Source organism: Scyliorhinus torazame, chromosome 14, assembly GCF_047496885.1.
Source record: "Scyliorhinus torazame isolate Kashiwa2021f chromosome 14, sScyTor2.1, whole genome shotgun sequence".
Lineage (NCBI taxonomy): Eukaryota > Metazoa > Chordata > Chondrichthyes > Carcharhiniformes > Scyliorhinidae > Scyliorhinus > Scyliorhinus torazame.
The window spans coordinates 155,449,421-155,470,689 of record NC_092720.1 but is presented as its reverse complement, the minus strand read 5'-3'; the positions used below and the strand labels follow the sequence as shown (position 1 = coordinate 155,470,689).

The 21,269-nt window shown below is 50.3% G+C and overlaps 1 protein-coding gene across 1 annotated transcript in view; it reads left to right on the top strand.

Annotated features, from left to right (window-relative positions):
- The window catches only part of LOC140390097 (antigen peptide transporter 1-like), a 78,698-nt gene that overhangs the window by 10,374 nt on the left and 47,055 nt on the right, over positions 1-21,269 (top strand). Inside the window, exons 2-6 of the mRNA XM_072475003.1 lie at positions 911-1,444; positions 2,291-2,405; positions 4,144-4,274; positions 6,614-6,819; positions 14,265-14,462. Coding sequence (XP_072331104.1) covers positions 940-1,444; positions 2,291-2,405; positions 4,144-4,274; positions 6,614-6,819; positions 14,265-14,462 — 1,155 coding nt within the window. The 5' untranslated portion in view covers positions 911-939. The remainder of the gene's footprint in view (positions 1-910; positions 1,445-2,290; positions 2,406-4,143; positions 4,275-6,613; positions 6,820-14,264; positions 14,463-21,269) is intronic.

Below are 21,269 nucleotides of genomic sequence, written 5' to 3'. Positions count from 1 at the left end.
CCCTAGTGACAGTATTTAACCCAGTTTAGATCCCTAGTGACAGTATTTAACCCCGGTTACATCCCTAGTGACAGTATTTAACCCCGGTTACATCCCTAGTGACAGTATTTAACCCAGTTTAGATCCCTAGTGACAGTATTTAACCCGGGTTAAATCCTCAGTGACAGTATTTAACCCGGGTTACATCCTCAGTGACAGTATTTAACCCAGTTTACATCCCTAGTGACAGGATTTAACCCGGGTAAATCCACAGTGACAGTATTTAACCCCGGTTACATCCCTAGTGACAGTATTTAACCCGGGTTAAATCCTCAGTGACAGTATTTAACCCGGGTTAAATCCTCAGTGACAGTATTTAACCCCGGTTACATCCCTAGTGACAGTATTTAACCCGGGTTAAATCCTCAGTGACAGTATTCAACCCGGGTTACATCCCTAGTGACAGTATTTAACCCGGGTTAAATCCTCAGTGACAGTATTTAACCCGGGTTAAATCCTCAGTGACAGTATTTAACCCGGGTTACATCCCTAGTGACAGTATTTAACCCGGGTTAAATCCTCAGTGACAGTATTCAACCCGGGTTACATCCCTAGTGACAGTATTTAACCCGGGTTAAATCCTCAGTGACAGTATTCAACCCGGGTTACATCCCTAGTGACAGTATTTAACCCGGGTTAAATCCTCAGTGACAGTATTTAACCCGGGTTAAATCCTCAGTGACAGTATTCAACCCGGGTTACATCCCTAGTGACAGTATTTAACCCGGGTTAAATCCTCAGTGACAGTATTCAACCCGGGTTACATCCCTAGTGACAGTATTTAACCCGGGTTAAATCCTCAGTGACAGTATTTAATCTCAGTCTTACTTTCAGGCACAATAATTAACCTGGGTTTTGCTTCGTATTTCAGATTCCCAGGGTCAAACTGCTGGAGTAAAGATGACAGAATCCAATCCTCTGATCTATTTACCACTGCTGGATGTTACTGCTACCTGGATCCTGAGCCTAGGCCTACACCAATGGTGCCTGTGTGAGCCTGTGCTTGCTCTCTGGTTCATATCTCTGCTACGGTTGTGCCTGCTACATGCCTCACTTCAAGCCTTGCCGCAGTACGCATCTAGGCTCCCGAGCTGGCTGCAGTGGAGGGACTTGTACTGGATGCTGGCTATCTCCTGTCTGCTCACTCCAGTGTACGTCAGCCTGGCGACGTTCGTTCAGCTTCCGTCGGGCGAACTCCTGTACGGGCCACATAACTGGAGCACGCTGGCCCTCAACTATGCCACCACAGGCCTGGTCTTCCTCCTGTGCCGGCACGTCCTCCCGGACCGGGACACAGCGGACGAGGCAGGATCAGGGGCCACCCTGGGCAGGCTGCTGTCCTACATGAAACCGGACATTGGTCGGTTCCTCCTTGTGGCCATCTTTGTGGTCCTGTCATCACTGGGTAAGGCCGACACTGGCATCGCTGACTGGGCATCGGGCGACGGTGGATATGGGTTTAGGGAGCGTTAGGTGGAGGCCGGGGGTTTTGAGGTGGACAGCGCTGGAGGGGTTTAGGAGAAGGAAGATGCTGGGTCAGGAGGTGAAGTGTGGGCAATGGACGGGGTGGGTGGGGGTTTGGAAGATGATCAAAGGATGATGTAGGGGTCTAGGGTCAAGTGATGAGGAGGTGGCTCGAGGGAGGCAGGGGAACTGGGATGGCAAGTTAACATCCCTTCAACCATTGACTCTATCCCTCTGGTAGGCAGTTCTCTGAAGCTGTAATGGACTGTTGACATCCTCACTGTCACAGTTGACCCCAAGAAAAGCTTACAACCACACCATCCAGGACAAAAGAACTCACTTGATTGTTACTCTTTCCACATTCACTTCTTTCACCATCAATGAACAGTGGCAGCTGTGTACCATCTACAAGATGCACTGCAGTAACTCACCAAGGTTCCTTAGGGCAGCACCTTCCAAACCCATGGCCACTACCATATAGGACAAGAGCAGCAGATACCTGGGAACCCCACCACCTGGAGGTTCCCCTCCAAGTCACTCACCACCCTGACTTGGAAATGTATCGCTGTTCCTTCACTGGCACTGAGTCAAATCCTGGAACTCTCTCCCTAACAGCACAGTGGGTGTACCTACACCTCAAGGACTGCAGCAGTTCAAGAAGGCAACTCACCACCACCTTCTCAAGGGGCAATTTGGGATGGATGATAAATGCCACTGATAATGGAGGCTCTATGAATTGTCACTAATTGCTGATGATTGATAAGACTTTTGCTTCACACGTTCGCAGGAGAGATGGCGATACCCTATTACACCGGACGGATGACAGATTGGGTGATGAATAAAGAGAATCCATCAGCATTCACCAGATCCATCATCATCATGTCCCTCATCACCAGTGGCAGGTACGCAGAATGCTACTGTGCAGCATAACATGGTTAACGTTGCAGCAACGGTCAACTCACTGCAGTGGGATACAGGGATAGAAACAGATACTCTTCCCTGTAATGATTGTAACTCCAGTGATTCCTGTTTTTCACACAGTGCAGTGATTGTATCTCCAGTGATTCCTATTTCTCACACAGTGCAGTGATTGTATCTCCGGTGACTTCTGTTTCTCAAACAGTGCAGTGATTGTATCTCCAGTGATTCCTATTTCTCACACAGTGCAGTGATTGTATCTCCGGTGACTTCTGTTTCTCAAACAGTGCAGTGATTGTATCTCCAGTGACTTCTGTTTCTCACACAGTGCAGTGATTGTATCTCCAGTGACTTCTGTTTCTCACACAGTGCAGTGATTGTATCTCCGGTGACTTCTGTTTCTCAAACAGTGCAGTCATTGTATCTCCAGTGATTCCTGTTTCTCAAACATTGCAGTGATTGTATCTCCAGTGACTTCTGTTTCTCACACAGTGCAGTGATTGTATCTCCAGTGAGTCCTGTTTCTGACACAGCGCAGTGAATGTATCTCCAACGTTTTCCGCTTCTCAGACAGTGCAGTGATTGTATCTCCAGTGATTCCTGTTTTTCACACAGTGCAGTGATTATATCTCTGGTGACTTCTGTTTTCACACAATGCAGTGATTGTATCGACAATGATTTCTGTTTTTACACAGTATAATGATTGTCCCACAGTGATTTCTGTTTCTTAAACAGTGCAGTGATTGTATCACTTATTCCTGTTTTTTACACAGTGCAATGATTGTATCTCCAGTGATTCATGTTTCTTAAACAGGGCAGTGATTGTGTCTCCCGTGATTCCTGTTTCTCACACAGTGCATTGATTGTATCTCCAGTGATCCCTGTTTCTCACACAGTGCTGTGATTGTATCTCCAGTGATCCCTGTTTCTCACACAGTGCTGTGATTGTATCTCCAGTGATCCCTGTTTCTCACACAGTGCAGTGATTGTATCTCCAGAGTTCCCTGTTTCTCACACAGTGCATTGATTGTATCTCCAGTGATTCCTGTTTCTCACACAGTGCAATGATTGTATCTCCAGTGATTCATGTTTCTTAAACAGGGCAGTGATTGTGTCTCCCGTGATTCCTGTTTCTTAAACAGTGCAGTGATTGTATCTCCCGTGATTCCTGTTTCTCACACAGTGCATTGATTGTATCTCCACTGATTCCTGTTTCTCACACAGTGCATTGATTGTATCTCCAGTGATCCCTGTTTCTCACACAGTGCATTGATTGTATCTCCAGTGATCCCTGTTTCTCACACAGTGCTGTGATTGTATCTCCAGTGATCCCTGTTTCTCACACAGTGCAATGATTGTATCTCCAGTGATTCATGTTTCTTAAACAGGGCAGTGATTATGTCTCCCGTGATGCCTGTTTCTTAAACAGTGCAGTGATTGTATCTCCCGTGATTCCTGTTTCTCACACAATGCAATGATTGTATCTCCACTGATTCCTGTTTCTCACACAGTGCATTGATTGTATCTCCAGTAATCCCTGTTTCTCACACAGTGCAGTGATTGTATCTCCAGAGTTCCCTGTTTCTCACACAGTGCATTGATTGTATCTCCAGTGATTCCTGTTTCTTACATAGTGCAGTGATTGTATCTCCAGTGATTCATGTTTCTCATACATTGCAGTGTGTATTAACCTGGCGATTCCTGTTTCTGTGTGTCACACAGTGCTTTGACGGAGTTTATATGTGACTGTGTCTACAATGTTACAATGACCGGGATCCACACTCGTATTCAGACATCTGTGTTTCGGTCTGTGGTACGGCAGGACATTGCCTTCTTCGACACTGTACATACCGGTAAGGGGAGTGTCTTAGCCACAGAGACTGGGGGAGTGAGAGTCAGGTAGAGATGGAGACACAGTTAATGACAGGCATAAACAGAGAGTGAGCAGGGAGAGTGAGGGAAGGAGAAAGAAGCAGATAGACAGTGAGAATGATGAGAGACAGATCATGACCAGAGACAGGGATGAAGAGACAGTGACGAAAGAGAGGGATAGGGAGAGAAAGATAAAGGGTTCTCCCCTTTAAGGGGTGATGACAAGAGCAATATATATATAGGTATATATAGAGAGAGAAAGAGTGATAGAGAGATGCAGTGACTAGAGAGAGATACATAGGGAGAGAAGAGAGGTACAGAGAGATAGTAACCAGAAAGAGATAGCAAGAGAGAGAGATACCAAGAGAGACACTGACTAGAGAGAGATAGATAGAGAGAGAAATACAGTGAGAGACACTGACCAGAGAGAGATGGATAGAGCAAGAGAGAGATACTGAGAGAGAGACTGACCAGAGAGAGATGGATAGAGCAAGAGAGAGATACTGAGAGAGAGACTGACCAGAGAGAGATGGATAGAGCAAGAGAGAGATACTGAGAGAGAGACTGACCAGAGAGAGATGGATAGAGCAAGAGAGAGATACTGAGAGAGAGACTGACCAGAGAGAGATGGATAGAGCAAGAGAGAGATACTGAGAGAGAGACTGACCAGAGAGAGATGGATAGAGCAAGACAGAGATACTGAGAGAGAGACTGACCAGAGAGAGATGGATAGAGAGAGAGAGAGATACTGAGAGAGAGACTGACCAGAGAGAGATGGATAGAGCAAGAGAGAGATACTGAGAGAGAGACACTGACCAGAGAGAGATGGATAGAGAGAGATACCAAGAGAGACACTGACCAGAGAGAGATGGATAGAGCAAGAGAGAGAGATACTGAGAGAGAGACTGACCAGGAGAGATGGATAGAGAGAGAGAGAGAGAGAGATACTGAGAGAGAGACTGACCAGAAAGAGATGGATAGAGCAAGAGAGAGATACTGAGAGAGCGACTGACCAGAGAGAGATTGATAGAGAGAGAGAGATACCAAGAAAGACACTGACCAGAAAGAGATGAATCGAGAGAGAGAGACACTGAGAGAGACCCTGACCAGAGAGAGATGGATAGATAGATAGAGAGATACTGATAGAGACCCTGACCAGAGAGGTGAATAGAGAGAGAGATACCATGAAAGACACTGACCAGAGAAAGATGGATAGAGAGAGAGAGATAACAAGAGAGACACTGACCAGACAGAAATGGATAGAGAGAGAGATACTGAGAGAGTCCCTGACCAGACAGAGATGGATAGAGAGCGAGAAATTGATAGAGAACCTGACCAGAGAGAGATGGATAGAGAGAGAGAGAGACACTGACCAGACAGAAATGGATAGAGAGAGAGATACTGAGAGAGACACTGACCAGAGAGAGATGGATAGAGAGAGAGAGAGACACTGACCAGACAGAAATGGATAGAGAGAGAGATACTGAGAGAGACCCTGACCAGAGAGATGAATGGAGAGAGATACCACATGAGACACTGACCAGAGAGATGGATAGAGAGAGACACTGAAAGAGACACTGACCAGAGAGACGGATGGAGAGAGATACCACGTGAGACACTGACCAGAGAGATGGATAGAGAGAGACACTGAAAGAGACACTGACCAGAGAGATGGATAGATGAAGCCATGGAGAGTGATGAAAGGGAGAGAGGAGTGGGGGAGACAATGATCATAGAATCATAGAATTTGCAGTGCAGAAGGAGGGCATTTGGCCCATCGAGTCTGCATGGGCCCTTGGAAAGAGCACCCTACTTAACCCCACACCTCCACCCCATCTGCGTAACCCAGTAACCCACCTAACCTATTGAACACTAAGGGCAATTCAACACGGCCAAACAACCTAACCTGCACTTCTTTGGACTGTGGGAGGAAACCGGAGCACCCGGAGGAAACCCACGCACACACGGGGAGAACATGCAATTTCCACACAGACAGTCTCCAAGGCTGGAATTGAACCCAACTCCCTCGATCTGTGAAGCAGCAGTGCTAAGCACTGTGCCACCGTGCCGCCCCATGATCAGAGAGAGAGAGTGAGTAAGAGGTAGATAGTAATGGTAGCATAACTGTGAGCCACAGCAACTCAGTACAGAATCAACCGTGGAGATTATTGGTAATTTTGAAAGGATAGTCGATCAGGTTCATTTCAGGGATTGGTGCACAATTTGCAATGGGCGTAGATAATAATTCTTACTTTAGGAATGGTAGAAAAGGTCTACAAATTGGTTCTCTGGTAACGATACCTCTCCGTGTGTTGCCTAGGTGACATCACATCCCGTATTACCACGGATACGAACACGATGAGTGAATCATTGACAGAGAGGTTGAGTCTGCTGATGTGGTATCTGATGAGGGCGGTCTTCCTGCTGGCGTTCATGGTCAACCTGTCCTTCAAACTCACCTTGTTGACCCTCATCGGCATGTTCGTCATCAGCATCATCCCCAAGTACACCGGAAAGTATTATCAGGTACATTCGTTATCTTACTGTTCACTCTCTCTCATCCCCAAATAACTACTCTCTACAATTGTGTATAGCATCAGACTCAGCACCGAGTGATCACTATATGATATCCATTAGTGTCTGTAATAAGCTCAATGTGGAGATGCTACAGTTGGACTGGGGTGAGCACAGTAAGAAGTCTTACAACACCAGGTTAAAGTCCAACAGGTTTATTTGAAATGACAAACTTTCAGAGTGCTGTCCCTTCATCAGGTGAAGTGGAGCTAGATTCACAATCACAGAAAATATAGGAGAGACACAATTGCAAAATAATTGCAGATTAATGTGAGTCTTTACATGTAAACAAGCCTTTACAGGTACAAACAGTGTAACAATCACCAGGCAGGAGTGTACCTTTCGGGTCTTCCGGTGGCGGCCATGGAAAAGTAGGTCGCACATTTGATAGCTCCCGCCTGTAATGGACTTTTGGAATTTTTCCCCCCGTTTTTTTTTGATTTTATGAGATAAATCGGCGAAGAGTGCGACAGTAAGGGGCAACCCCCCTCCAGTGTATGAGATAAATCGGCGAAGAGTGCGACAGTAAGGGGCAACCCCCCTCCGGTGTATGGAGAATTGGACCAGAAGTGGCTGTGAGAGACGACAAAGTCCTATAAGGGAGACGCAAGCAGAGCTGGTAACACGGGACAGCATGGCGGAGGGCAAGGGTGCGGGGAGACGGCACAGTGGTCGACGGAGCAGCTGGTGAAGTTTTTCGAGGATTGCTTCGCCAAGCTGAAGAAGGACACGCTGGACCCAATTAAGGCTTCGATTGATCAAGTGGTTCAGAATCAGGAAACCCACGGGAGAGCGATCCAGGAGGTGGAAAATTAGTTGTCCGAGCACGAGGAGTATATAACCGTGCTGGAAAGCAAGGTGTGGATGATGAACGACCGGCAGAAAAGAATGCAGGTGAAGCTGGAGGACCTAGAGAATAGGTCCAGGAGGCAGAATCTCTGAATTGTCGGCCTCCCTGAAGGCAGTGAGGGATCGGATGCGAGGGCCTATGTGACGGACATGTTGGAGAAGTTGATGGGGGCTGGGGCGTTTCCTCGGCCCCTGGAATTGGACAGAGCGCACAGAGCCCTCGCGAGGAAGCCCAGAGCGAACGAGCCACCGAGGGCCATGGTGGTACGTTTTCACCGTTTCATGGACAAGGAACACGTTTTGCGGTGGGCCAAGAAAGAACGGAGCAGCAAGTGGGAGAACTGTGAGATGCGCATCTATCAGGACCTGGGAGCAGATTTGGCCAAGAGGCGAGCTGTATTCAATCGGGCAAAAACGACCCTCTTTAAGAAGGGGGTGAAGTTTGTGATGTTGTACCCAGCATGTCTGTGGGTCACACATGAGGAACGGGACTTCTACTTTGAAACGGCAGACAAAGTATGGACCTTTATTAACGAAATGACGCTGGAGGTGAATTAAAAGACACTTAAGCCTTGGAGAAGTACTGTGGCGGCGATTTGTGGTGCTGGATTGTATAAATTTAAGTAGTTCTATGTAAAATAATGGGCTGTATGGATGGTTAAAGGTCGCTTTATCTTGCAGTGACCTTGTTAGAGGGAGGATGGGCTTTGAATTAGGTTCTGCTTTTTGGGTGACTATTTTTCTAAAGTGACTGTTTCTTCTCGGTTTTTTCTGATATTTGTTTACTGGGGAATGTGATGCTTTTGGAATGTTTATTCATGTGGGGGGGAGAGAAGAGAAAACAATAGGGAGACAGGCTGCTTGGTGCCAGGGGCGGGAGCTACCGAGTCAGCATGGGTCAGCTGGCTCTCGGAAGTGCAGTGGAGGGTGAGCAGATGTTAAGCTGTAGCTTGACTTGGGGGGTTGGGTTTCTAGAGTTGTTGCTGAGGGGTAAGGGGGGGAGCTGATTTGCTGACAGGGGAGGAACTGTTTCTAGGAGAGAAATGGGAGGTCGGGAACGGCGACTGCCCGAGTGGGGACTCGAGGAAGCGGAGGGCGCAAGCTAGAGGCTGGCCTAAAAAGTGTGATGGCTAGTCGGCAGGGGGGTGGGGGGGGGTGGGGGGGGGGGAGAGGGGGAGGCTGGAAGCCCCCCCGTCCAGGCTGATCACATGGAACGTTAGAAGACTGAATGGGCCACTCAAGAGGGCTCGCGTGTTTGCGCATTTGAGGAGGCTGAAGGCAGATGTGGCAATGCACCAAGAGACACACCTAAAGGTTATAGACCAGACAAGATTGAGAAAGGGGTGGGTCAGCCAAGTATTCCACTCAGGGCTGGGCTCAAAGATCAGGGGGTAGCGATCTTGATCAACAAACGAGTGGCACTCGAGGCAGGGAGAATCGTGTCAGACAATTCTCATAATGGTGGGTGGGAAGCTGGAGGGGGTGCGAGTGGTACTTGTGAACATATATGCTCCGAATTGGGACGACGTGGAATTTATGAGGCGGATGTTAGGTAAGATCCCAGACTTAGAGTCACATAACCTGATCATGGGAGGGGACTTCAGTAGTCATTGATCTGGAATTGGACCGGTCAAAATCCAGGTCAGGGAGGAGGCCGGCTGCGGCAAAGGAATTGAAGGGTTTTATGGAACAGATGGGGGGAGTAGACCAATGGAGGTTTGCATGGCCGAGGACGAAGGAGTCTTCCTTTTTTTCACATGTCCACAAGTTATACTCTCGCATCGACTTTTTTGTTCTGAGCAGGGCGCGAATACCAGGGGTGGTGGATACTGAGTTTTGGCAATCGCAGTGTCGGCCCATGCCCTGCATTGGGTGGATCTACGGGTTAGTGTGGAGAGAGGGCAACACCCACTGTGGAGACTGGATGTGGGGTTGCTAGCGGATGAAGCGATCTGTGGGCGGGTTAACACGTCCATCCAGAACTACCTGGAAACAAATGATACAGCAGAGGTCTCTGCAGCGACGGTTATGGAATCTTTGAAGGCAGTGGTCAGAGGGGAATTAATCTCGATATGGGCCCACAGAGAAAAGGTGGAACGTGCTGAGAGGGATAGGTTAGTGGAAGAGATACTCCAGATGGACAGGAGATACTCGGAGGCCCCGGATACGGGGCTACTGAGGGAGCGGCGGAGGTTACAGGTGGAGTTTGGGCTGTTGACCACAGGGAAAGCAGTGGAACAGTTGAGGAAGGCAAGGGGGTGATCTATGAGAATGTTGGCGCACCTTCTTGGAAAAAGAGAGGTGGCCAGGGAGATAGGTAAAGTAAAGAGTAGAGACGGTAATACTGTCCTGGACCCAGCGGGGGTGAACAAGGTGTTTTAGGACTTTTGTAGTAAATTATATGAGTCGGAATCCCCAGTTGGGGTGGAGGGGATGAGGCAGTTTCTGGATCAGTTGAGGTTCCTGAGGGTGGAGGAGGACCTGGTGGAAGGGCTGGGAGCCCCAATTGAGATTGAGGAAATAATCAAGGGGCTGGAGGGCTTGCAGTCGGACAAGGCCTCGGGGCCTGATGGCTACCCGATGGAATTCTATAAGAAGTTTTCAGAGATATTGAGCCCATTGTTGGTGAGGACATTTAGCGAAGCAAGAGAGAAGGGAGTCCTCCCCCCAGCAATGTTGCAGACCTCGATTTAATTGATCGTGAAACAGGAGAAGGATCCGGAGCAATGCGGGTCATACAGGCCGATTTCTCTACTGAATGTGGATGCCAAACTGATCGCTAAGATACTGACCACAAGGATAGAGGACTGTGTCCCAGGGGTGATAGAGGAAGACCAGACTGGATTTGTTAAGGGCAGGTAACTCAAAGCCAATGTTCGAAGGCTTCTAAATGTTATTATGATGCCCTCAGAAGGAGAGGAGGCGGAGGTGGTGGTAGCGATGGATGTGGAGAAGGCTTTTGATCAGGTGGAGTGGAATTACCTGGGGGGCGCTGGGAAGGTTTGGGTTTGGTGAGGGCTTTATTGACTGGGTGTGGTTGCTCTATCAGGCACCAGTAGTGAGTGTACAAACCGGCTGAGGTTGGGGTATTTTAAACTACACCGAGGGACGAGGCAAGGGTGCCCCCTCTCCCCGTTACTGTTTGCTCTGGCCATAGAGCCATTGGCCATGGTGTTAAGAGCCTCTAGGAACTGGAAAGGGCTGCTTCGGGGGAGGGGGGGTGGAGCACCGGGTCTCGCTTTACGTAGATGAACTGCTCTTGTACATTTTGGACCCGTTGGAGGGGATGGGGGAAGTAATGCGAATCCTGGGGGAATTTAGCAATTTTTCGGGGTATAAGTTGAAACATGGGGAAAAGCGAGATGTTCGCAATCCAGGCAAGAGGACAGAAGAGACTGGGAGAGCTGCCGCTTAGAATGGTAGGGAAGAGCTTTCGATATCTGGGAATCCAGGTGGCCCGGGAATGGGAGGCACTGCACAAGTTAAACCTATCCCGGTTGGTAGAGCAAATGGAAGGGGACTTTAAGAGATGGGACATGCTCCCGTTATCACTGGCGGGGAGGGTACAGACCGTGAAAATGACGGTCCTTCCCAGCTTTCTGTTTGTCTTTCAGTGGCTCCCCATATTCATTCCTAAGGCCTTTTTCAAGTGGGTGAATATGATTATTTTGGGCTTAGTGTGGGCGAGTAAAACCCCGCGAGTGAAGAAAGTGTTGCTGGAGTGCAGTCGGGGGAGGGTGGGTTGGCGCTGCTGAACTTCTGCAATTACTACTGGGCGGCTAATATAGCCATGATTAGGAAGTGGGTAGTGGGGGAGGGGTTGGCAGGGGAGCAGATGGAGGCGGCGTCATGTGAAGACACCAGTTTGGGAGCATTGGTAACGGCACCTCTGCCGTTCTCGCCGGCCCGATACTCCACAAGTCCGGTGGTGGTGGCGGCTCTGAGAATCTGGGAGCAATGGAGGAGATATAAGAGAGTGGAGGGAGCATCGGTTTGGACCCCGATTTATAACAACCACAGGTTTGTACCAGGTAGGCTAGATGGCGGGTTCCGGAGTTGGCAGAGGGCAGGAATTGGAAGGATTTATAGACGGGAGCTTTCCCAGCTTGAAAGCTTTGGAGGATAAATTTAAATTGCCGGCAGAGAATGGTTTTAGGTATTTGCAGGTGTGTGACTTCCTGAGAAGTGCCGGCCTTTCCACTGCTGCCGCCACGGGGGATACAGGACAGAGTAGTTTCCAGTACCTGGGTGGGGGAGGGGAAGGTATCGGATATTTACCAGGAACTTTCGGAGGCAGAGGAAACTCCGGTGGAGGAGCTTAAGGGCAAGTGGGAGGACGAGGTAGGAGGAGAGATCGAGGCAGGTCTGTGGGCGGATGCCCTAAGCAGGGTTAACACATCCTCATCATGCACCAGGCTTAGCCTGATACAATTTAAGGTAGTCTACCGGGCACACATGACAGCGGCTAGGATGAGCAGGTTTTTCGGGGTTGAGGATAGGTGTGTGAGGTGCACGGGAAGCCCAGCAAATCATGTCCACATGTTTTGGGCATGCCCGAAGCTTAGAGGGTTTTGGCAGGGTTTTGCTGAGGCAATGTCCACGGTGCTAAAAACACTGGTGGTGCCGAGTCCGGAGGTAGCGATTTTTGGAGTGTCGGAAGATCCGGAAATTCGGGGGCAAAAGAGGCCGACATCCTGGCCTTTGCCCCCCTGGTAGCCCGGAGACGATCCTGTTAATGTGGAGGGACACGAAGCCCCCGAGTGCAGAGACCTGGGTTAGTGACATGGCTGGGTTTCTCAGTCTCGAGAAAATAAAGTTCGCCTTAAGAGGGTCAATGGTCGGGTTCACCCGGAGGTGGCAGCCGTTCGTCGACTTTCTCGGGGAAAATTAAAATGTCAGCATACAGTATTCCAAAGATCGGGGGGGAGGATTGTTGTTATGTGGTTGAGGTGTGTAAAGATTGGGCTGGGGGGGGAAATGTTTATTTTACCATGTTGATGTCATTGTTTATGTTACTGTTATAAAATTTTTCAAATACCTCAATAAATTATTATTTTTTAAAAAAGGAGTGTTGCTTTCCAGTCAGGGAACACTTCAGCAGTCAAGGACATTCAGCCTCCGATCTTCGGGTAAACATTCTCCAAGGTAGCCTTCAAGACACACGGCAACACAGAATCGCTGAGCAGAAACTGGTAGCCAAGTTCCACACGCATGAGGACGGGATCTCGGGTTCATGTCACATTACATGTAACTCCCACCATGCTGTCTGAGTTTGCAGAATCCAACTCATTATGCTGACTTGAGACAATTCACACCTCAATCACTTGTGATTATCCCTCACACTGGGCCGGATTCTCTAATAATGGGGCTATGTCCCCAGGCCGGCGTGAAAACCGACGCCAACCACTCCGGCACCAATGGCCCCCGAAAGTGAGGAATTCTCCCCATTCTAGGGGGATAGCTTGATGCCGGAGTGGTTCCCGCAGCTCCAGCCGGTGCCGAAGTGAGTTAGCGCATGCGCAGAACGGCCCCGTATTTCCGTGCATGCGCGGGGGTTCCCTTCTCCGCACTGGGCCCGGGCAATATTGCGGAGCCCTACACGGGCCCGGCGCCGAGTTTGGTAGGCCCCCGACCGGAGTGGCGGGAATCCCGCGGGCGCCCGAAAACGGCGGCGGAGAATAGGGAAGCTCGCATCGGGGCGGGATTCGCGCCTCTCCCTGAGGATTCTCCGACCAGTCGCAGGGTCGGAGAATCCCAGCCACTATCTGTTCTTGTAAAGATTGTTTACCTGTAAAGACTCACGTTCCAACCATTCTTACATTCCAATCTGTAATTATCTTGCAATTGTGTCTCTCCCACATATATTATGATGAAGGAGCAGCGCTCCGAAAGCTTGTGATTTCAAATAAACCTTTTGGACTTAATCTGGTCTTGTGAGACTTCTTACTGTAAGAGGCTCATTAACTTTTAGACTGGTCCCTATCCCTGTTTGAGGGTCTCTGTCCCTGTTTGAAGGTCTCTGTCTCTGTTTGAGGATCTCTGTCCTTGTTTGAGGGTCTCTGTCGCTGTTTGAGGATTTCTGTCCCTGTGTGAGGGACTCTATCCCTATGTGAGTGTCTCTGTCCCTGTGTGAGAGTCACTGTCCCTGTGTGGAAGCCTCTGTCCCTGTGTGAGGGTCTCTGTCTCTGTGTGAGGGTATCTGTCCCTGTGTGAGGGTCACCGTCCCTGTCTGAGGGTCTCTGTCCTTGTGTGAGGGTCTCTGCCCCTGTGTGAGCATCCCTGTCCCTGTGTGAGGGTATCTGTCACTGTGTGAGGGTCCCTGTCCCTGTGTGAGGGTATCTGTCACTGTGTGAGGGTCCCTGTCTCTGTGTGAGGGTCCCTGTCCCTGTGTGATGGTCCCTGTCCCTGTGTGAGGGTATCTGTCCCTGTGTGGAGGCCTCTGTCCCTGTGTGAGGGTCTCTGTCCCTGTGTGAGGGTCCCTGTTCCTGTGTGATGGTATCTGTCACTGTGTGAGGGTCTCTGACCTTCCTTTGTATTTTGTTTGACAGAAACTCTCCGCCAAGGTTCAGGAGTCTCTCGCGAAGGCTAACGATGTTGCTGTGGAAACCTTCTCTTCCATGAAGACAGTGCGGAGCTTTGCGAATGAGGATGGGGAGTCTCGTCGCTATGGAGATCGTCTGGAGGATACCTACCGACTCAATAAGAAGGAGGCTGCAGCCTACGCTGGTTTCATGTGGACGAACAGTGTAAGTGACCACGCTCCTCCATCTTGGGTGGGTTGTGGAGCTCACTGCGAGGCTGGGAGGATGAGGGTGGTTCAATCACAAGGGTGATGTGGGCCTTTGACAAACCCGTTATGAGTGTGGGTGTGAGTGGGGAGTGAGGGTGTGATGGGGAGTGAGGGTGTGATGGGGAGTGAGGGTGTTATTCGGGAGTGAGGGTGTGATTAGGGAGTGAGGATGTCATTGAGGAGTGAGGGTGCGATTGAGGAATGAGGGTGTGATTGAGGAGTGAGGGTGTGATTGAGGGGTGAGGGTGTGATTAGGGAGTGAGGATGTGTTTGAGGATTGAGGGTGTAATTAGTGAGTGAGAATGTGATTGAGGAGTGAGGGTGCGATTGAGGAGTGAGGGTGTGATTGAGAAGTGAGGGGGTGATTGGGGATTGAGGGTGTGATTGAGAAGTGAGGCTGTGATTGGGGATTGAGGGTGTGATTGAGTAGTGAGGGTGTGGGGAGTGAGGGCGTGGGGAGTGAGGGTGGGATTGGGAAGTGAGGGTGTGATTGATGACTGAAGGTGTGATTGAGGTGTGAGTTTGTGAATGAGGAGTGAGAGTGTGATTGGGGAGTGAGTGTGTGATTGAGGAGTGAGGCTATGATTGGAGAGTGAGGGTGTGAGTGAAGAGTGTGGGTGTGATTGAGGAGTGAGGGTGTGATTGAGGAGTGAGGGTATGATTGGGGAGTGAGGGTGTGATTGAGGAGTGAGTTTGTGATTGAGCAGTGAGGGTGAGATTGGGGAGTGAGGGTGTGATTGAGGAGTGAGGGTGTGATTGAGGAGTGAGGGTGTCATTGAGGAGTGAGGGTGTGATTGGGGAGTGAGGGTGTGATTGAGGAGTGAGGCTGTGATTGGAGAGTGAGGGTGTGAGTGAAGTGTGTGGGTGTGATTGAGGAGTGAGGGTGTGATTGAGGAGTGAGAGTGTGATTGGGGAGTGAGGGTGTGATTGGGGGGTGAGGGGGTGATTGAGGAGTGATGTTGTGATTGCTGAGCGAGGGTGTGATTGGGGAGTTAGGGGTGATTGAGGAGAGAGGGTGTGATTATGAGTGATGTGTAATTGAGGAGTGAGGGTATGATTGAGGAGTGAGTGTGTTTGAGGAGTGAGGGTGGGATTGGGGAGTGATGGTGTTATTGAGGAGTGAGGTGTGATTGAGGAGTGAGGATGTAATTGAGGTATGAGGGTGTGATTGGAGAGTGAGGGTGTGATTGGAGAGTGAGGGTGTGATTGAGGAGTGAGGGTGTGATTGAGGAGTGAGGGTGTGATTGGAGAGTGAGGGTGTGATTGAGGAGTGAGGTGTGATTCGGGAGTGAGGGTGTGATTGAGGAGTGAGGGTGGGATTGGGGAGTGAGGGTGTGATTGGGGAGTGAGGGTGTGATTGGAGAGTGAGGATGTGATTGGAGAGTGAGGGTGTGATTGAGGAGTGAGGTTGGGATTGGGGAGTGATGGTGTTATTGAGGAGTGAGGTGTGATTGAGGAGTGAGGATGTAATTGAGGTATGAGGGTGTGATTGGAGAGTGAGGGTGTGATTGAGGAGTGAGGGTGTGATTGAGGAGTGAGGGTGTGATTGGAGAGTGAGGGTGTGATTGAGGAGTAAGGTGTGATTGGGGAGTGAGGGTGTGATTGAGGAGTGAGGGTGGGATTGGGGAGTGAGGGTGTGATTGGGGAGTGAGGGTGTGATTGGAGAGTGAGGGTGTGATTGAGGAGTGAGGTGTGATTGGGGAGTGAGGGTGTGATTGAGGAGTGAGGGTGGGATTGGGGAGTGAGGGTGTGATTGGGGAGTGAGGGTGTGATTGGAGAGTGAGGGTGTGATTGAGGAGTGAGGGTGTGATTGGAGAGTGAGGGTGTGATTGAGGAGTGAGGGTGTGATTGAGGAGTGAGGATGTAATTGAGGTATGAGGGTGTGATTGAAGAGTGAGGGTGTGATTGGAGAGTGAGGGTGTGATTGAGGAGTGAGGTGTGATTGAGGAGTGAGGATGTAATTGAGGTATGAGGGTGTGATTGGAGAGTGAGGGTGTGATTGAGGAGTGAGGGTGTGATTGAGGAGTGAGGGTGTGATTGGAGAGTGAGGGTGTGATTGAGGAGTGAGGGTGTGATTGGAGAGTGAGGGTGTGATTGAGGAGTGAGAGTGTGATTGGAGAGTGAGGGTGTGATTGAGGAGTGAGGGTGTGATTGAGGAGTGAGGGTGTGATTGAGGAGTGAGTGTGTGATTGAGGAGTGAGGGTGTGATTGAGGAGTGAGTGTGTGATTGGGGAGTGAGGGTGTGATAGGGGAGTGAGAGTGTGATTGGGGAATTAGAGTGTGATTGGGCAGTGAGGGTGTGATTGGAGAGTGAGTGTGTGATTGAGGAGTGAGTGTGTGATTGAGGAGTGAGTGTGTGATTGAGGAGTGAGGGTGTGATTGAGGAGTGAGGCTGTGATTGAGGAGTGAGGGTGTGATTGAGGAGTGAGGGTGTGATTGAGGAGTGAGGGTGTGATTGAGGAGTGAGGGTGTGATTGAGGAGTGAGGGTGTGATTGAGGAGTGAGGGTGTGATTGAGGAGTGAGGGTGTGATTGAGGAGTGAGGGTGTGATTGAGGAGTGAGGGTGTGATTGAGGAGTGAGGGTGTGATTGAGGAGTGAGGATGTAATTGAGGTATGAGGGTGTGATTGGAGAGTGAGGGTGGGATTGAGGAGTGAGGATGTAATTGAGGCGTGAGGGTGTGATTGGAGAGTGAGGGTGTGATTGGGGAGTGAGGATGTGATTCGAGGGTGAGGTTGTGATTCAGGAGTGAGGGTGTGATTGGAGAGTGAGGGTGTGATTGGGGAGTGAGGATGTGACTGGAGAGTGAGGGTGTGATTGAGGAGTGAGGTGTGATTGAGGAGTGAGGATGTAATTGAGGTATTAGGGTGTGATTGGAGAGCGAGGGTGTGATTGAGGAGTGAGGGTGTGATTGAGGAGTGAGAGTGTGATTGGAGAGTGAGGGTGTGATTGAGGCGTGAGGGTGTGATTGAGGCGTGAGGGTGTGATGGAGAGTGAGGGTGTGATTGAGGAGTGAGGGTGTGATTGAGGAGTGAGGGTGTGATTGGGGAGTGAGGGTGTGATTGGGGAGTGAGAGTGTGATTGGGGAATGAGAGTGTGATTGAGGAGTGAGGGTGTGTTTGAGGAGTGAGGGTGTGATTGAGGAGTGAGGGTGTGATTGAGGAGTGAGGGTGTGTTTGAGGAGTGAGGGTGTGATTGAGGAGTGAGGGTGTGATTGAGGAGTGAGGGTGTGATTGAGGAGTGAGGATGTAATTGAGGTATGAGGGTGTGATTGGAGAGTGAGGGTGGGATTGAGGAGTGAGGATGTAATTGAGGCGTGAGGGTGTGATTGGAGAGTGAGGGTGTGATTGGGGAGTGAGGATGTGATTCGAGGGTGAGGTTGTGATTCAGGAGTGAGGGTGTGATTGGGGAGTGAGGGTGTGACTGAGGAGTGAGGGTGTGGTTGGGGAATGGACTGTGATTGGGGAGTGAGGGTGTGATTGAGGAATGAGGGTGTGATTGCAGAGTGAGGGTGTTATTGGGGTGTGAGGGTGTGATTGGGGTGAGGGTGTGACGAGGGAGTGGTCGTGGATTGGGGAGTGAGGGTGAGATTGGGGAGTGAGGGTGTGATTGAAAAGTGAGGGTGTGGTCGAGGAGTGAGATTGTGATTGAGAAGTGAGGGTGTCATTGAGGAGTGAGGGTGAGATTAGTGAGTGGAGTGTGATGGAGGAGTGAGGGTGTGATTGAGGAGTGAGCATGTGATTGAGGAGTGAGGGTATGATTTGAGAGTGAGGGTGTGATTGGGCAGTGAGGGTGTGATTAAGGAGTGAGGGTATGATTTGAGAGTGAGGGTGTGAGTGAAGAGTGTAGGTGTGATTGAGGAGTGAGGGTGTGATTCAGGAGTGATGGTGTGATTGGGGAGTGAGCGGGTGATTGGGGTGTGAGGGTGTGATTGGGGTGAGGGTGTGATGAGGGAGTGATCGTGGATTGGGGAGTGAGTGTGAGATTAGTGAGTGGAGTGTGATTGGGGAGTGAGGTGTGATTCAGGAATGACGTTGTGATTGAGGAGTGAGGGTGTGATTGAGGTGTGAGGGTGTGATTGGGGAGTGAGGGTGTGATTGAAGAGTGAAGTTGTGATTGAGGAGTGAGCATGTGATTGAGGAGTGCGGGTATGATTTGAGAGTGAGGGTGTGATTGGGCATTGAGGGTGTGATTGGGGAGTGAGGGTGTGATTGAGGAGTGAGGGTGTGATTGAGGAGTGAGATTGTGATTGAGGAGTGAGGGTGTGATTGCGGAGTGAGGGTGTGATTGAGGAGTGAGGGTATGATTGAGGAGTGAGGGTGTGATTGCGGAGTGAGGGTGTGATTGAGGAGTGAGGGTGTGATTTAGGAGTGAGAGTGTGATTGAGGAATGAGCATGTGATTGAGGAGTGAGGGTGTGGTTGAGGAGTGAGAGTGTGATTGAGGAGTGAGGGTGTGATTGAGGTGTGTGGGTGTGATTGAGGAGTGAGGGTGTGATTGGCGAGTGAGGGTGTGATTGGGGAGTTTGTATGATTGAGGAGTGAGGGTGTGAATGAGAAGTGAGAGTGTGATTGAGGAGTGAGGGTGTGATTGAGGAGTGAGAGCGCGATTGAGGAGTGAGGGTGTGATTGAGGAGTGAGGGTGTGATTGAGGAGTGAGGGTGTGAATGAGGAGTGTGGGTGTGATTGAGGAGTGAGGGTGTGGTTGAGGAGTGAGAGTGTGATTGAGGAGTGAGGGTGTGATTGAGGAGTGAGAGTGTGATTGGGGAGTGAGGGTGTGATTGGGGAGTTTGTAGGATTGAGGAGTGAGGGTGTGAATGAGGAGTGTGGGTGTGATTGAGAAGTGAGGGTGTGGCTGAGGAGTGAGAGTGTGATTGAGGAGTGAGTGTGTGCTTGAGGAGTGAGGGTGTGATTGACGAGTGTGGGTGTGATTGAGGAGTGAGGGTATGATTTGAGAATGAGGGTGTGATTGGGCAGTGAGGGTGTGATTGGGGAGTGAGGGTGTGATTGAGGAGTGAGGGTGTTATTGAGGAATGAGGGTGTGATTGAGGAGTGAGGGTGTGATTGAGGAGTGAGAGTGTGATTCAGGAGTGAGGGTGTTATTGAGGAGTGAGGGTGTGATTGAGGAGTGTGGTGCGATTGAGTGTGGGTGTTATTGGGGAGCGAGGGTGCGATTGCGGAGTGAGGGTGTGATTGAGGAGTGAGGGTGTGATTGAGGAGTGAGAGTGTGATTGAGGAGTGAGGGTGTTAATGAGGAGTGAGGGTGTGATTGGGGAGTGAGGGTGTGATTGAGGAGTGAGGGTGTTATTGAGGAGTTAGGGTGTGATTGAGGAGTGAGATTGTGATTGAGGAGTGAGGGTGTGATTGCGGAGTGAGGGTGTTATTGAGGAGTGAGGGTGTGATTGCGGAGTGAGGGTGTGATTGCGGAGTGAGGGTGTGATTGAGGAGTGAGGGTGTGATTGGGGAGTGAGGATGTGATTGAGGAGTGAGTGTGTGATTGAGGAGTGAGGGCGTGATTGCGGAGTGAGGGTGTGATTGAGGAGTGAGGGTGTTATTGAGGAGTGAGAGTGATTGAGGAGTGAGGGTGTGATTGCGGAGTGAGGGTGTGATTGAGGAGTGAGTGTGTGATTGAGCAGTGAGAGTGTGATTGAGGAGTGAGGGTGTGATTGAGGAGTGAGGGTGTGATTGAGGAGTGAGGGTGTCATTGCGGAGTGAGGGTGTGATTGAGGAGTGAGGGTGTGATTGAGGAGTGAGGGTGGGATTGAGGAGTGAGGGTGTGATTGGGGAGTGAGGGTGTGATTGCGGAGTGAGGGTGTGATTGAGGAGTGATGGTGTGATTGAGGAGTGAGGGTGTGATTGAAGAGTGAGGGTGTGATTGAAGAGTGAGGGTGTGATTGGGGAGTGAGGGTGTGATTGTGGAGTGAGGGTGTGATTGAGGAGTGATGGTGTGATTGAGGAGTGAGGGTGTGATTGAGGAGTGAGGGTGTGATTGAGGAGTGAGGGTGTTATTGCGGAGTGAGGGTGTTATTGAGGAGTGAGGGTGTGATTGAGGAGTGACGGTGTGGTTGGGGAGTGAGGGCGTGTTTGGGGTGTGAGGGTGTGATTGAGGAGTGAGGGTGTGATTGAGGAGTGAGGGTGTGATTGGGTAATGTGGGTGTGATTGGAGAGTGAGGGTGTGATTGGGGAGTGAGGGTGTGATTGGGGAGTGAGGGTGTGATTGGAGAATGAGGGTGTGATTGGGGAGTGAGGGTGTGATTGGGAAGTGAGGGTGTGACTGGGGAATGAGGGTGTGATTGGGGAGTGAGGGTGTGATTGGGGAGTGAGGTTGCGATTGGGGAGTGAGGGTGTGATTGGGGAGTGAGGGTGTGATTGAGGAGTGAGGGTGTGACTGGGGAGTGAGGGTGTGTTTGGGGAGTGAGGGTGTGATTGAGGAGTGAGGGTGTGATTGTGGAGTGAGAGTGTGATTGAGGAGTGAGGGTGTGGTTGAGGAGTGAGGGTGTGATTGAGGAGTGAGAGTGTGATTGAGGAGTGAGGGTGTGGTTGAGGAGTGAGGGTGTGATTGAGGCGTGAGGGTGTGATTGCGGAGTGAGGGTGTGATTGAGGAGTGAGGGTGTGATTGCGGAGTGAGGGTGTGATTGAGGAGTGAGGGTGTTATTGAGGAGTGAGAGTGATTGAGGAGTGAGGGTGGGATTGGGGAGTGATGGTGTTATTGAGGAGTGAGGTGTGATTGAGGAGTGAGGATGTAATTGAGGTATGAGGGTGTGAT